General features: G+C 53.4%; 1 protein-coding gene across 1 annotated transcript in view; it reads left to right on the forward strand.

Annotated features, from left to right (window-relative positions):
• LOC102884601 (calpain-8) overlaps nt 1-15,198 on the forward strand; it is a 47,491-nt gene that overhangs the window by 11,524 nt on the left and 20,769 nt on the right. The window contains 7 exon segments of the mRNA XM_015592746.1: nt 7,403-7,521; nt 8,036-8,169; nt 8,981-9,149; nt 10,164-10,247; nt 11,754-11,839; nt 14,148-14,222; nt 14,892-15,045. Of these exon segments, the coding sequence (XP_015448232.1) occupies nt 7,403-7,521; nt 8,036-8,169; nt 8,981-9,149; nt 10,164-10,247; nt 11,754-11,839; nt 14,148-14,222; nt 14,892-15,045 (821 nt within the window).

Below are 15,198 nucleotides of genomic sequence, written 5' to 3' on the forward strand. Positions count from 1 at the left end.
CTTGCTGCAGCGGGAAGAATGGGAACACCGGGCAGCAGACAACCGCAGCACGAGACGCCTTCGCCATCTGAGGACGGCTGGTGTCCAAGGACGGCTGGTGCCGAGAGTCACACGGAAGCCCGCGTTTCTAGCAGTTCCTAAAACGGTTTGGGTGGTGCATGACTTTGAAAAATGCTGCGGAAAATTATGAAAAAAATTTCCATAGATTTCACAATACTTACGTGACAATGGCGGCTCTGTGCAGAATCCTAGAACAAGGAAAGAATGGATGATTGACATTTTGTCCTTCCTTCCTGATTTTTCCTGAAAAAAATTACGAGACGGCAGCATGCGACACCCTCCCTCCACTTCTCGCCTGACTTTCGAAGCATCATTAAGAAAACATCGAAACGCGCCATCGCTTTTCCCGAGGTCCGCCTTCGGTCCTGCGGTGCTCAAACAGTTCTTTGTCTTCGCGAGTGTCGATCCCGCCTTGAGCCGAGCCGGTCCTCGTCCTCAGCTGTACCTGCTTCAGCTCCAGATGCTCCTTGGGCAGGTCTCCAATGTCACCTCCACTAATTTCGTGAAATCCTGCGAATTTAGCCAAATGTTCAGTGTCACTTTGCAAGCACTTTGCATTCCACTTTCCCAAGACTGGCGTGATCCAGGGAAGGAATAGAGCTACTCGTGCTTCGTGGGGACGAGCTTTCAAGTGCAAACGCCTGAATATTTTCCCATCGTGACAGATTTGCTTCTTTCTGCAACCTCCTCATTACGGCTCCTGGTTAATGAATATTTGGGGGTCAGAGGGTGCCTCAGAGTCCCAGTGGGAGAGAAAGCAATGCATGGCAGGGGTGTCAGAGAGGAGCGGCCGGCTTTGGGAGTTATTTAGGAATTACATCGAAGGCATTTGGGAATCAAGCGGATAGGAGTGGAGTGAAGGAAAAAGGAATTAAAATAGCTCTCAGGCCTGAGCAACTGAGAAGCTTGTGGCGTGGAAGCCCTGTGGCGAGGCCGGCGGCTGGGAGCGAGACGGTGAGGCCCGCTCCACGGGGCCAGATTGACGGGGCATGAATAGAGAATGGTGCCGGCAACTTCCTAGCGCCAGTTCCATTTCGTGTTTCCCGTGGAGTAGTAGATGCTCAGTAAAGGTTTGCCGATTCACTCGTTTGGGATCCCCTGTGTTTTTTTGGTTAATTCGTGTTGGATGATAATAGCTAACGAGAAGGGGGTTTACCGAAGGCTTTCTATGTGGCAGGCACCGAGCTAACTAAGCACTTTCCACAGATTATCTCGTTGTTATCTTCCTAACAACTCCAAGAATTAGCAACTGTTTTATGTTATTGCAACGTAGGTAGATGCTATTATATGAGGTGGGTCAGAGGGTGAAGAAATACCAACCAGACGCGGGGCGGGGAGCAGGAGGTGGAGGTCATGGGAAGTCAGGATGCGGAGGGGCTCATGAGAGGCCGTGTGTCGTCTGAGGGGAGGAGAGAAGGTTCGAGAAATTTCTTGTTCGTCCTGCCTGGAGATCCAGGGCATGTATTTCAAATGGTGATAATCCTGTTTGCTTCAGCTTCTGAGCGGCTCTGGAACACTTGGGAAGGGCAGCACGCTCATCATCTTGTGGGACTGACTAATCTTAGCTCTGCCGCTGCCTGGCTGACCTTGGGAGGTCACTTAACTGCTGAGAGCCTCAGCTCTGCTCATCAGGAAGGCGGGGATTACATGCCCACTTGACCTGGTGCTAAGCCTGGACATTCAAATCCAGGAAGTCACTCTCCTTATGCGATTTCATGGAAACTCTTGGAGGATGAAGGGTTGAGCCTGGAAGGCATTTTTCTCTCATCTTCGTCTTGTAGGAGCTCGCCCTGCCCAGAAACCATCGGATTAAACTGCTTCAGGATTTAGCAGGATTTATCATAGGCAACCTCCAGATGTGCAAAGTGCATTAAACCGAAGTACGTCTATAGGCTCAGAGAAGGTGCTGAGCCCCGCCTAGTGAAGTCAGGAACTCAAGCGAGTCCAATTCCATTCAAAACTTCGTGCAATCAGTAATTGAAACAGTCGTTTTAGGTATGACTCAGACCCTTTTGGGTAACTGGCTAGTCTTCCACATTTCTCCGCTCTGCCCTTCTTGTTTCCAAGATGGTGCTGGAGGACCAGCCCAGCTGGGTCCTTGCGTGTGAGCTGGCTGTGCTGCTGAGGCGTGGGGGGCCTGGTTCCTGCCTCGGCCTTCTGCTGGTGTCCACTGCTGGCATCATGCTGGTGGCCTCTCGTACTTTATTTTTTTGAAGCCACAGGGGACCTGAGGGATTTTTCTGGAATGCCAGTTACTCATCTTTTCCTTCATGGCTCACCACTTTCTTAATTCCATGGAGGCTGCCAGGGTAGGCACAGAACTTCCCTCCAAGGTATGAATTTTCAAATCCCTCCTGACATATTCATACCGACGTGGTTTGTCTTTCTTTGTCTTTGTCTTTGTCTTCCTTCCTTCCTTCCTTCCTTCCTTCCTTCCTTCCTTCCTTCCTGCCTACAGCACCTGGTCTTCCTAGGTGGTCTCCCATCCAAGTACTAACCAGGCCTGATCCTGCTTAGCTTCCGAGATCAGACAGGATCGGGGCGGCATGGCTGTAGACCCCCGACATGATTTCTTAAGTAAGCGTTTTACGCTAGGGTCTGTGAGAAGCGTGAGGCCCCCTGCCCGCCTCTCATGAGCTTCCAGATCGCTGAGCACTGAGGGGCAGAGCCGAAATAGCGCCTGTGTATGAAGCCCTGAAAGCAGCCTTATAGCGGAGAGCCGGGGAAGGCTGCCTCGGCCGTGATCACATATTGAAGGCAGATTTTTACAAAGTAAACACATCTTAGCAGGGTCAGAATCTTCGCGTGACATTCAGATGTGCCATCGGCATAGCATTTTTTGTTTTCCTGGACTCTTCGCAGCTTGCTGGGGAGCTGGGGTTTCCACTGACCCCGAGTGGGAGGGAAACATACACGAGCCAATTAGAAGTATTTCCGCCTCTGCCTATTTCAAGTTTTCCTCTCTTTTGGATAAATGTTTCTCATGCAATCACTTTGGTGATTTATTGCTTCTTAAAGGTCCCAGATGGTGTCTGGATACAAGGAAGGCCATATGTCCTCTGGTCTATGGGACAGGGGCCAGCGGGACCTCGTGCTGTCCCCCGGGTTCTGGCTGGTCTCCAGGAGTCGTGACTGGCGTATAGCGTGGTCTGTTCTCCGGGTACCGTCAGGGTCTAGTGGACCTCCCCGGGCCGACCCAGGCCCACTCAGTGGGTGCCGACGTGTCACCACACAGTCACCATGGCCTCGGCAGGCGGGCTGACCGCCCTTTCCTCCCTGCCCTCCGCGACACAGTGTGACGGCAGAGGGGGCGCTGGGGGGTGTCGCTCGCCTTCTGAGTTCTCTGCTCCAGAGTCCCCGGTCCTCTGCGGGACATTCGTCCTCCCTGCTTCGTCTTTCTCCTGGGGTTGGAAACCATGGCTTCTGCTCCCCCGCACTGGTCGACCTCGAGGTGGGGAAGGGGTTCCAATGTCTGACCCTTGCTCTTTATTTCCCTCCTCCCTCCTTCTCTCGGTCGCCAGAGCATCTCCACGTCCTCCCCCGGCGTTCGGGAAGTTCCCTCGTGACGGCCTGAGTTCCCGCGGCCTGTGACCTATAACACTGGCTTCGATTACAATATGCAGAGGGAATTTGTGAATTCAAAGATTTCTTTTGTAACGAAGCCTGACTCAGGGTTATTATTCCTTGATTGATGTAGAACTTCCCCTGACAGCAGAGCGATGGCTTCATTGTGGTGATTGAGGTCCGTCTGGCTTCTGGAAGCCCCGAAGCCCTCCGATGCCGAGGGCAGGAGGTGCCGGGGGATCATTATTTGAGTGGAGCAAAAAAAAATCAGTTTACTATTTTAATGAATATGAAGCCCATTACATATATAACCCGAATAAAGAGTAGGGAGTGCAAAGCTCAGGTTGTTCCCCGACTTCCCATGAAGTCAGTGGCCCCAAAGGACCCCCCCTGCCTACCCTGCACCCCCGCCACCTCCCTGGCTGGAAAAAACTCACTCGTGACCAGCCCTCTCTGCAAGTGGCTGGGGAGGAGGTGCTCATTCATTAAGGTCATTTCCCAGCTTTTTGGTCCACTTATTCACTACTCAACTTGGATCCGAAAGCCTCTTGGCTGCTTTTGAAAATCAAAATTATGCTCAAATTTCAAAGCTGTGTCCTCACTGAGAAGAACCCAAGTAATGTGCCAGAAGCTTCAAGACAGGTCCCCCAAACAAGCTCCTGAAACCGTTTAAGCAACCGAAGAAATGTCAGTTCTCCCACGAGGACTCTCTGAAGGGGGACGCGCTCATCTGGATACGTCCCCTAGGGAAAGCATCATCTCTGCTGTGACAATGCATTCGCACCTTCCGTCGTCGCTGGCAGGCATCCGAGAGCCCGCGTCCGCCCCGCATCTCCTCGGAGCTCTGCGCTTGCCACGGGAGCCAGGTGGGGCCTGTGAAATGTCGGGAGTGAAGCAGATGAAGAGCAAATTAAACTTTCCTCCAGCTGGGAAGCCTTATTTGATGTCAGTAGCTGAGGGGCATTTTGTTTCCGTGCCTGGAATTATAAAGTCTAAGGAGCGTTTTGGGTGGTCCGAGAGCAAGAACATCCCTATTGGAAGAGGCAGGTGATGCCCAGCAGTGAAGGCCGTGCGGTTGCTCTGGTCTCTGAGAGGCCACCTGCCTCACAGAGGGCTGCTGAATGGTCACCCCGTTCATTCCCCAGAGGCCCGTATCCCTGTCGGTCCCCTCCTGTTATCTCCCTCTGCCCAGCGCTTCGGAGGCAAAGGGCCCGTGATCTGGGTGGAGGTGGACTCTGTCAGCTTCACGCTTACTTGTCCTGGTTGGGCTCCACCTCCCCACATGCCAGGGGGATTCCGGTGCAAACACATGTCGGGTCCTGCTGGGGATTTGCCCAAGAACAAAATACGGCTCATTCATTCATTTAGTGACTCGCTTATTTATTATTATTCACCAAACATTCAAGGAGCCCCTACTATGTGTCAGCCATCTGCTGTGGATGCCAAGATGAAAGGAGCCACATCCTTGCTCTGCGGGAGGAGAGTGGAGAAGAACAGGGGAGAAAGAGTCACACTCAAGCGAAGCCAGGTGCTCTGGGGAGGGAGGGGTCTGGGAGTCCGCCAAGCAGCTGATGCACGACGGAGCTTCGAGTCCAGTCCAGCTGGTGGCCACGATCTGCAGCAGCTTGAGATCAGTGCACAGAGAAGTATAACTAAGGTCTTTAGGAAACTCAAGGAGAGGAGGTGACTTGTAGTTGGAGAGTGGGAGGCATCAGGGAAGGCTTCGTGGAGGAGGCGAGAGGTTCACCGGGCGGTGCCGCAGTGAGTACTTTGCAAGCAGAGGGGACAAATGAACAAACGCGTGGCCGTGGAAGGACCGGGGCCTGCTTCGTGCATATCCGAGTTTGACTGGAGGTTAGAGTCTCGGTGGGAATGGAATGGGGAAAGCCTGAGATGCGGGGTGGGGGTTTGCTGTAAAGGCCTCGACGCCCTGTTAGTTTGCATTTTGCTCTTAAGCAGCGGAGGAAGTTGAAGGTTTCTGAGCAGAGGAACGCCATATGGGATCACAGGTGTTAACGGGAAGGCCGGAGGGAGGGGAGGACACGCTTTGTCATTTTATTCACTCTTTGGAAGTTGCCTTTTAATGAGATACTGCCCCGCTCGAGTCTTCTTTAACGAGAAGCAATAAAACCTATGACTGCCCGCACCACCCCTACCGCCCTCGGCTGCCACCGGGAGGGTGGCCTCTGTCTATGGTGTGAGAGGGGGTGGGAGGGGTTGCTGTGTGTGTGTGTGTGTGTGTGTGTGTGTGTGGTGTGAGAGCGGGTGGGAGGGGTTGCCGTGCGTGCGTGCGTGCGTGTGTGTGTGTGTGTGTGTATGCATGTGCACATGCGTGAGAGAGAGAGAGAGAGAGAGAGAAAGAGAGAGAGAGGATATGAGGTTGGTTGGGGAAAGGAATTAATCTGGGGACCAACATGGACCTCTCGGTTGGGAGAGAGAAGGGCAGATCGAGCAAAGGGCTTTCCAGGATGACCTGGCGATGGAGCCCTTCTGAGCAGATGACAGGTCCTCAGAGGTGGGTCCCGGGCCCCAGTTTACTTCCCGCTTGCTCAGGCAACCTGAGTGTTCACAGCCTGGAGTGTGTAAGTGATGCCGGCCATAGCGTTGAAACGTGGAGCTAGACACGACCCTCGCTGGGTCTCTGAAAGGTGGAAGGGGCTTCCGTCTGAAGATACAGTGAGAGATTCAGATTCTTCGACACAGGAAAGGCGAAGCCTGAGACACACACGCAGGATTTTGGAGCCATTTGGACTGAACGAATGGGAGAGAGAAACCTATTCATCAAACCACAGACTCCTGGGGGTAGGGCTCCGCTGTGAAGCTGGAAAGAGGCAGCCATAGGGCCAATAGACGATCTGCTTTTTCATACCGTGAGAAGCACACGTAAGGAAGTTGAGATCTCAGACACTGGTGTGAGTATATAAATGGACGTCAGGAAAGCTGACACCGATCTCAGGATGCTAGACCCGCCCCAGGATGTGCAGGTAAGCATGGGGTATTCGAGGCCTGTGCTCAACCTGCTGCGGTCAACACCCAGAGGGACAAAGATGCCTTCTGAGGAAGCGCCACTCAGGGTCCCACGACTGGCAGGTCCCGCTTCTCATAGAAAGGGGGTTTCCGTTTGCTTCTGCATTTACTTGGGTCTCAGAAATGTCCATTACCAAGCCCTAGAATTTTAAAATTCTCTCGACTTTTATTTCTTCTGCTTCAAATTACGATGATGCGATGCTAATCAATATCTCCAGAGTGTTGTAAGCAATGAGGCATCAAGGCTGTCATGGCGAGCTCTGAAATACAAAAGGGCAGTCTTCTAAATCCACACGGAGAGCCAGCTTTCTGTCATCCAACGTCACGCAGGGCAAAGAACACACACACACGCACGCGTGCGTGCGCACACACATCCTGGGCTGGACAAACAGATTCGATGTTTCCCCCAACCAAATGTTTTATCGGAGTTGCTAATAAGAACAAAAGAGACTGATTTTTGTTTCTTTTTTCTTTTTTTTTTTCGTTTTTCACTCCGCTGCTTGAGTGTTTAGGAGACGCAAAGTGGTTGGCGTTTGGGGGCGATAGGGAGGAGCGGAGAACTTTCCATCTGAGGACATGACTTCTAAGAGGGCAGCAGGAGCGGATGGCTGCCCGTGACCGTCAGACAAGCGGGGAAGGGAGCCTGACTGTCTGACTTAGAAGGGAGCGGGCGACGTGGGCTCTGGGTCCGAGAAAGCAGGGACCTGCAGGCCTGGCCTGACCAGTGTGTGTCCTCCGTGACCTGGTCCAGGTGACTGCTGGCTTCTGGCCGCCATCGCCTCCCTCACCTTGAATGAAGAGCTGCTTTACCGCGTGGTGCCCAGGGACCAGAACTTCCAGAAGAACTATGCGGGAATCTTTCATTTTCAGGTATGGTGCTTGGCTCACGGCCCCCGACCCTGCTTTCCACACTCTCGGGTCCCACCCCAGATCTACTGAATCAGAGGCGGGGGGCCGGGGCCAGAAGTCCATGTTTTAACAGTCCCTCCAGGTGATTCTGAGTTTGAGAACCACTGCTTTAGTGCATCCATCCAATCATCCACACGTCTACCCCGCCTCCCGTCTCCCCCAGACCTCATGGCCTTAAAGAAAGCACTTGAGAGTGTCAGGAGATGTGGATCTGAGTCACCCACTGTCACTGCCGCGTGATGCCGGGCAAGTTTTCTTATCCACAAACTCAGACACTGGATTCGATGTTTCTGGCTTTTTCTGGCCTCTCCTGTGTGGACGGGGAAATAAGACACAGTTCCTGCTTGGAGCTTAGAATCCACTAACGGTCCAAGACCGAGCACTGAGATTCGCAGAGCTCCCTGAGGTCCCCCGAGGAGACTCACTGCGCCCATCAGCTCTTCCCTCGAGCAGCCGCTGTGTTTCCCGCCCGCAGTTCTGGCAGCGCGGCGAGTGGGTGGAGGTGGTGGTGGACGACCGGCTGCCCACCAAGGACGGGGAGCTGCTCTTCGTGCGCTCGGCAGAGGGGAGCGAGTTCTGGAGCGCCCTGCTGGAGAAGGCCTACGCCAAGTGAGTAGGGGGCTCTCAGGAGCCACGAGACCCCACGGTCTTCCTGGAGGAACTCACCGCCCGCTCCCCAGACTCAGGGCGCCATGCCCACGTCTTTCCCAACACCCGGACCCCCATGCGCTGTGTCCGTCAGTAACTAAGAGAGACAGAAATTTGGGTTAGGAGTTTAAACGCTCTGCTCTCTTCCATGTGAATGTGCGCATGAGGGTCAAGCCTCAGCCCCTTGGTGCCTCAGCTTTCTCCTCCTTCACCCCCCCAGGGAACTCCTTAGGTCCTTGTGAATTTTTAAAAGGATAATGAAGAAGAAGAAGAAGAAGAAAACCAAAGTACTTAGAGGCTAAACTCAGCAAAGTCTATCGACCCTTTGTTCAAGAGTCATTCTCCTTCCCACTGGCATTTGATGTTTCAAGCCTTCTTTTCTGCAGCCCCAGTTTCTCCGCAGTCCTGTTCCCACAGCAAACCTTGAGGGATGCCCCTCAGCCTCAAGAGAGGGTCACCTCCTTCCTATACACCCCCGAAACCCAAGAAGCCCGGGTCAGCTCTGGAAAGGTTGCGTTTTACTTTTTCCAGGAGTGGCCACTTTTTCATGGTGAGAGGTGGCCTGGGAATTCTTCCTGGCAAAATGCTGAGCTGGCCACGTGACACTGTGGCCTGATCGCCTTTCTCGCCCACGGTGAAATCGGCAAAGGGCCCTCCTTTACCTTCTGGACCACACCAAGTCCTAGCATGGCCCCTGCCCCCACCCACGTGGTCCCCTCCGTGGGGTTGCCGTTGGCTGTGATTGATGCACGTCTTCTTTCTTTTTCAACAGGCTTAATGGTTCTTATGAGGCTCTCGCTGGAGGGTCCACAGTGGAGGGGTTTGAGGATTTCACGGGTGGCATCTCTGAGTTTTACGACCTGAGGACGCCACCAGCCAGTCTGTATCAGATCATCCGGAAGGCCCTCCGTGGGGGGTCTCTGCTGGCCTGCTCCATTGATGTGAGCCGAGATGGCTTTTCTTTGCTCCCCCTCCCCATGTGTGGTAGGGCAGGGGCTGGACAGGGGCGAGGGGCCTGGGAAGGCTTTGGGCCAGAGCAGAATCAGGGTCTTAATGGGCAAGTCTAGTGACGTGTTGGTCCCCAGCACGTGGAGCTGGTTAAGACCTAATTGGTAGGTGGGAATTGGGATGGGGCTCATTGCAGGAGCCCCGATTTCCCCTCATTGTTGAGCCCCTATGGGAATTGCCCGAAGAATGTAACCTCGATCCCTAGATCCTAGCCTTACGGTTGCTATGCCTTTTTTGCTAAGTATTCTTGGGATTCTGGAAAACAAATATGACGATCGACAACACCTAATGACTTTGAGGTCTCTGAAGAAAAGGGAGGAGGTTCTGAAAGCAGGGGCCATGCCCCATCCCGGGGGCTGTCTATGTGGAGGGCCAAGGTGGCATGGAGACGAGGGCCTGGGGGCCCCCAGCCCTGTGGTCCGTTGTCACCTGCCCCTTCACCTGCTCTTCGTCCCTCTGCTGCCCTCACCTAGTGACCTCAGACACGTGAACGACATGTCTCTGAAAACCCTGGTAGGGTTTGAGTGTTTGTAGTGGAGTCACGAGGTGGGGTGTGGGTGGGGAGTCTGCATAGCAGGAAAGATGATTGGGAAGCCATCTTGGAATCAGTGGCGAAACGGGACTCGTCCAGAGCCACCGTCACAGGTAATCAGTCTTCTGCAGGCACCATGGGGTCGCTCTTGGAGAATAAATGTCTTCCCAGTTTCCTGTGACATTTAAAAGGCTGGTAATCATATTCCAGGCTTGGCAGCCACACCGCACTCTGCCCGGAGCAGCAGGCCTAATTAAAGAGGGGTCGAGCGGAGATGCTCTGTCTACCTGAGCTTCGTTGCTGCCCTGTGCTAGGCCCTCTGTGGCTGGGTGTTGTGTCCTTGGAAAGCACTGTAGGACCAGCCCCAGCAAGGTCAGGGTCAGCCACCCTAAGGGGGACCCTCTTCTCCACCCAGGTCTCCAGTGCAGTCGAAACAGAAGCCGTCACCAGCCAGAAGCTGGTTAAGGGTCACGCGTACTCCGTCACTGGAGTCGAGGAGGTAAAACCGGGGTGGAGCGGGGTGGGTGGGTGAGGATAATAAGTGAGGATATTCCCACAAGTCCAGCGCATTCCTGAGAAAAAGAGCAGGGTTCACCGCCGAGTCGCCCTGCCAGGCCGAGGGGCCGCCTCTGTCTGGCCACACAGAGCCACTGCCATCACACATGGCAGTCAGCTTTCGCTGGCCTCAGGGGGCCCTGCTAACACCTACTCAGAGCGGGGGGACGTGACCTCTCGGAGCTGTAGCTCCGCGGGTTCTCACTAAATGCAGGCTCTCCTCTGAGATGTAGCCGGGAGGAGGAAGAAGGTTCTGGAGGAACATCGTAGAAATTGTCAGTTAGGTTTTTACACTCATTCCAAGGAGTGTGTTTGTGCAGCCGAAGCAGCGGAGACCCCTAGCATCCCCCAAGAGAAAAAAAAGGCAGCGACATCGGCCCCGAATTTCAGGGCGGGGTAATCGTGGGAAGGACACAGGGATTCCTCACTGTTCACCCCCAAAAGGAAGTGTGGGCTGTGGTTTTCATTTTTATTTACTACATTCTGCCTACACCCGAAAAGGATCTGAGGTGGTTGACGATGAAAAGCATAGATAGATACAATAAGACCACACGACTAAAGCACTATACAGCAATCTAGGCTAAAGACAGTGTAACAACTGAGAAATTAATTTTGCTTTGGGTTTCCTGATGGCCAAGGCAAAAAGGGAAATACAGTAGGTGTCTCAGCTCTTGTTATGTATTAAGATGGCACGGACGTGTTTGCGTTCCATGAATATGCTCTTTAACTAAGTCAATTCTCAAATGGGAATATGTATAAACATTGGGCTGGGACATGACAGAAGCTCTGAAGGGAAGTAAGACAGTTAAGACTCCAAAATTCACTGCATGTGTGTGGGCGTTTGCAAATGCAGGCCCTCGGGCTCACAGCGACCTGAGGGCCTGTGGAAGGAAGGAAGTGTGTACGGATTTATGAGTGTGGGCTTTGGACGTAGACTGCCCGGGTGCCCGTCCTCCGTCTGCCACTTACTAACTAGGTAATCTTGAATAAGTTAACACCACCAAGTCACCGATTTGGGAGCCGTAAGATGAGGATAATAACAGCATCCAGCTCACGGGATTGTCTTGAGGTTTCAATGAGGCAATAGCTCACTTGAAATGCTTAGCACTGTGCCCGGTTCATAATACACGCTCGATAAATGCCAACGGCTGTGCTGTGCTGTTAGTATTTCTTGGGAGGGCATTTATTATCATTAGGTCTCGTATATCAAGAGCAGAGTCAACTATAAAAATCTAAATCCAAGTTAAAGCAGACATAAACTTGTTTTTGTGCTAGACTCACTATTTATTCAATCAGATTGTGAAAAATAGAGCCATGGACCAAGGCCCGAAAACACACATTAAAAGCAAATAAAAGTGTGGCGGTTCAGGGACATTTGAAAACCAGAACGCGAATCCTCTGAGGCACGGACGCCGGTGGGGACAGCCGCAGTTGCCTGGGACTCTTGCAGGTGGATTTCCGTGGCCGTCTGGAGAAGCTGATCAGACTCAGGAACCCGTGGGGTGAAGTGGAGTGGACGGGAGCCTGGAGTGACAAGTAGGTGTCATCCTCTCTCCTCTTGTCCTTGCCTCCCTCGGTGGAAAGACATCACACACACACACACAAAAAACCACACAATAATGACGCCACCGACGGTATAGTGAGTTCGGCAGCAGCTTCTGTCCGCAGACGACATAGCCTGTTCGGGAAAAAGGGTGGTAAATGGTTCCAGGCTAGGAAAAGCCGCTTAGCTGGATGGCGTCTTTGCTTCTGGATCGCCGCTGGCGTTGGCAAGTTTGGCAGCTTCATTGAATTTTGCTCAGGGCTGAAGGGTTTGTCTGTTGTCTGCCTGCCACGCCGTGGTGATCCAAAGGTGAGATCGATCGCTCACAATCGGATTCTTTCCACTGCACAAATCCTGGTCACTCTGACAAAGGCTGAACTCTGAGCGCCAAGAGGAAACGACACTTAAAAAGTGGAGCTCTACCCTGGGAGCCCACTGGCCGCAGCGGGCAGTGATGGATGGAGAGGCAGGCATTCTCCCTGGGGGCCCACGGTGGGGCAGGTATTGATCTTTGCCCGTAAAGTCCTTAATAACAGACAGGCTCTTCTCGGGCTGGCCTCTCTGCTGGCGAGAGGAAGTCAGTCTGAGATGGCGACCGGACGCTGAGGCCTCCCGTGGTGGCCACCACGCTGTGCCGTGGTGCGGGTGGGTGTTGAAAGCATGGAGCAGTTTCTTCCTAGTGACAGCTGCTCGCGTGGGGGTGGCAGGTTGACACTGGGAAAGGAAATAGAATTCGCCGGTGTCATCGATAACGAGCCACCGGAACTGGGATGGTAACATAATAATCACCCTCCCTCCCGACGTGTCCTTAAAACTCGTGTGTGCCCCACATGCTCCCTTTCTCCACGAGGCCGCTGAGGCTTTCGAAGGGAACTTTGTTACATTTAAACGGCTCAGGACTGCAACATTCCCCTTCAGGTTCACGCCACGAACAGACACGGGTCCGTAGGGCCCAGGAATATTCGACTGCCTAAGATTGAGCAAAACCCCAAACTCCAATTCTTCCAACTGCCCCCAAAACTGTCATAGCCGAGTGACACTGAAACCCTAAGTTTTGGCCATTTTAATCAACGGCTGTTTACCGAGCTGCCCAAAGGGATTCTTTGACTTTCTCTCTTTTCCCTGTTGCCACCTGGTCCCTAACAGGCTGCGGGACAGGTTCAAGGGTGGGGGGTGGTGACTGGCCTGGGGAGTTTATATACTGGCTGTTGGGGTGGAGGGCGCTGGCCCCTGAGGTAAGTGTTCCAGGCTCAGCTCAATGTCTAATTAAATTAAATATCTATATATATCTATATCTAACTATCTATCTATCTATCTATCTATCTATCTATCTATTTATATTTTTTTAAATCATCTGGGAGATTTAGGTCAGATTTAGAATTCTCCAACTTGCCCCCTAGTCTTTGTTTACAAAGGGCACCTTTTAAGATGTGGTTCTGATCCAATTAATGTTTCAGGGAATTGAAGAGGCCCTGGGGGATCTCCTGTGGGATCCCTTGGGGTTCTCAGTGGCTGGGTTGGGTGTGCCCCAGCTTTTAAGCAGGGAAGAGGAGGGGCTCAGGTTTTGCTGAGAGCATTCAGGAAAGAGATTTTTAAAAACGACAGATCTTGATATTGTTTAGCTATTTAAACATGGCATGAATGTTTCAGAAAAACCTAAGTTTGTAAAGTTCAGGTAGCTGGAGATGACACTTGAACAAAGCTTGTGGGCAGCGTCACAGAAAGGCCGCCAGCAGGCGGCCTCACAGGGCGACAATACTTCAGTGAAATTGCCATGAAACTGGCCTCGCTGGCATTCTCGCAGGCTCAGGCAGTGGGCCATGGCCTCGTGCCCAGAGATGGTCAGACCCTCTCATAACGTCTTCACCCCAGACTGATGGATAAGCCAGAATGACAACTTAGCAATGGATGCTGGTGTGCGTGCCTGTCTGTGACAGGCCTCACATCAGCTCCCTCCGCCTTGGGACTGGGGCCCTGGATCCTCATTAGAAATGTGAAGTTTGCCTGGAGAGTGAATTTAGGGGCCAGGCCGTGGCATAATGTTCCCGCCGCACATCAGGGTTCTCCTTCCAGTGACCGTAGGGTCCATGTCCCCGGCCTCTGTCCCTGCCCTACACTGTGCCCTCCCCAGCCCCCATGCCCTTTTGGGAGAAGTTCAGCTGTAGTGAACAGCTTGCATGGCAACTAACCCTACGGGAACAGCCACGTCTGTTTCATTAAAAAAAAAAAAAAAGTTTGAATTTTATTATTTTAAAATAAACATAATAATAGAAAAATACATTCTATGATTTTTTTCCTCAGTGCCCCAGAGTGGAATTACACAGATCCCAGGCAGAAAGGAGAGCTGGCCAAGACAGCGGAGGACGGGGAGTTTTGGTGAGAGAGCGGTCTGCGGGGGCCCCGGCCCTCTGTTGCGGGTTCACCCCCAGTTTGGACGGAGGGCAAGCGTATCTCTAGGTGCTCCAGAAATGCGACACGGTTCCCGGCCAGGGGTGCTTCATTCTGCTCCCCCTTTTGCCCTCGCGTAACTCTGCCTCTGCGCCGGGACGTCCGAAGTGTCGCGGCCACGACGTCGGGCCCGCCACGTAGATGAGCTCTCAGCCTGTCTCCCTCCCTCTCTGTGTCCATCCAGTGACATAAATCGCTCCTATTTCTTTCATCTAAGATTTCGCTTCTCATCAAAATAGGGTCGCTTCCCTCGTGGGTGGGCTAAGGAAGATAATAAGGACACCCCTGAACGTGCCGTGGCTTAGAGCGTGTAGGGGTAACCGGACCCAAGGCAGGAGCGTTGTTCAGATCACCTCCTGGGGTCTCTTCTGGTTTACGGTTCATTCTGTTCGCTCGGCTGGCGAGGCATGTGAGGAGGGCTCTCTAGTCAGATGGGAGAAGCTCATCACAGTGAAGAAATGGGACAGCGGTCCCTGAGTGTCTGCATCGGTGGGCTGTGGAAAGCTGGGCGCTCGCCTGTGCCCAGGAGGCACACTGTCCCTTACCTGCCTGGCCCAGCCCCCTTGACGGACAGCCCTCTGGCCCCTCTGCCCCCAGGATGTCCTTTGCGGATTTCCTGAGGCAGTTCTCACGGCTGGAGATCTGCAGCCTGTCTCCAGACTCCCTGAGCAGCGAGGAGATGCACAAGTGGAACCTGGTCCTGTTCAATGGCCGCTGGGCGCGGGGCTCCACCGCCGGCGGCTGCCAGAGCGACCCAGGTGAGGCGACGGGCTGCTCGGGCCACCCGGGCCGCCTCCCCTGGCTCATGCTCCCCGAGCTGGGTGTCTTCGCAGGTTCATCTCTGGGCAATGTCCCCCGGCTCCCGGGCAGCGCGCGAGGCCCTGCTCCCCGCTGGGGCTTGGAG

This window comes from Pteropus alecto, unplaced genomic scaffold (assembly GCF_000325575.1).
Source record: "Pteropus alecto unplaced genomic scaffold, ASM32557v1 scaffold65, whole genome shotgun sequence".
NCBI classification, from domain to species: domain Eukaryota; kingdom Metazoa; phylum Chordata; class Mammalia; order Chiroptera; family Pteropodidae; genus Pteropus; species Pteropus alecto.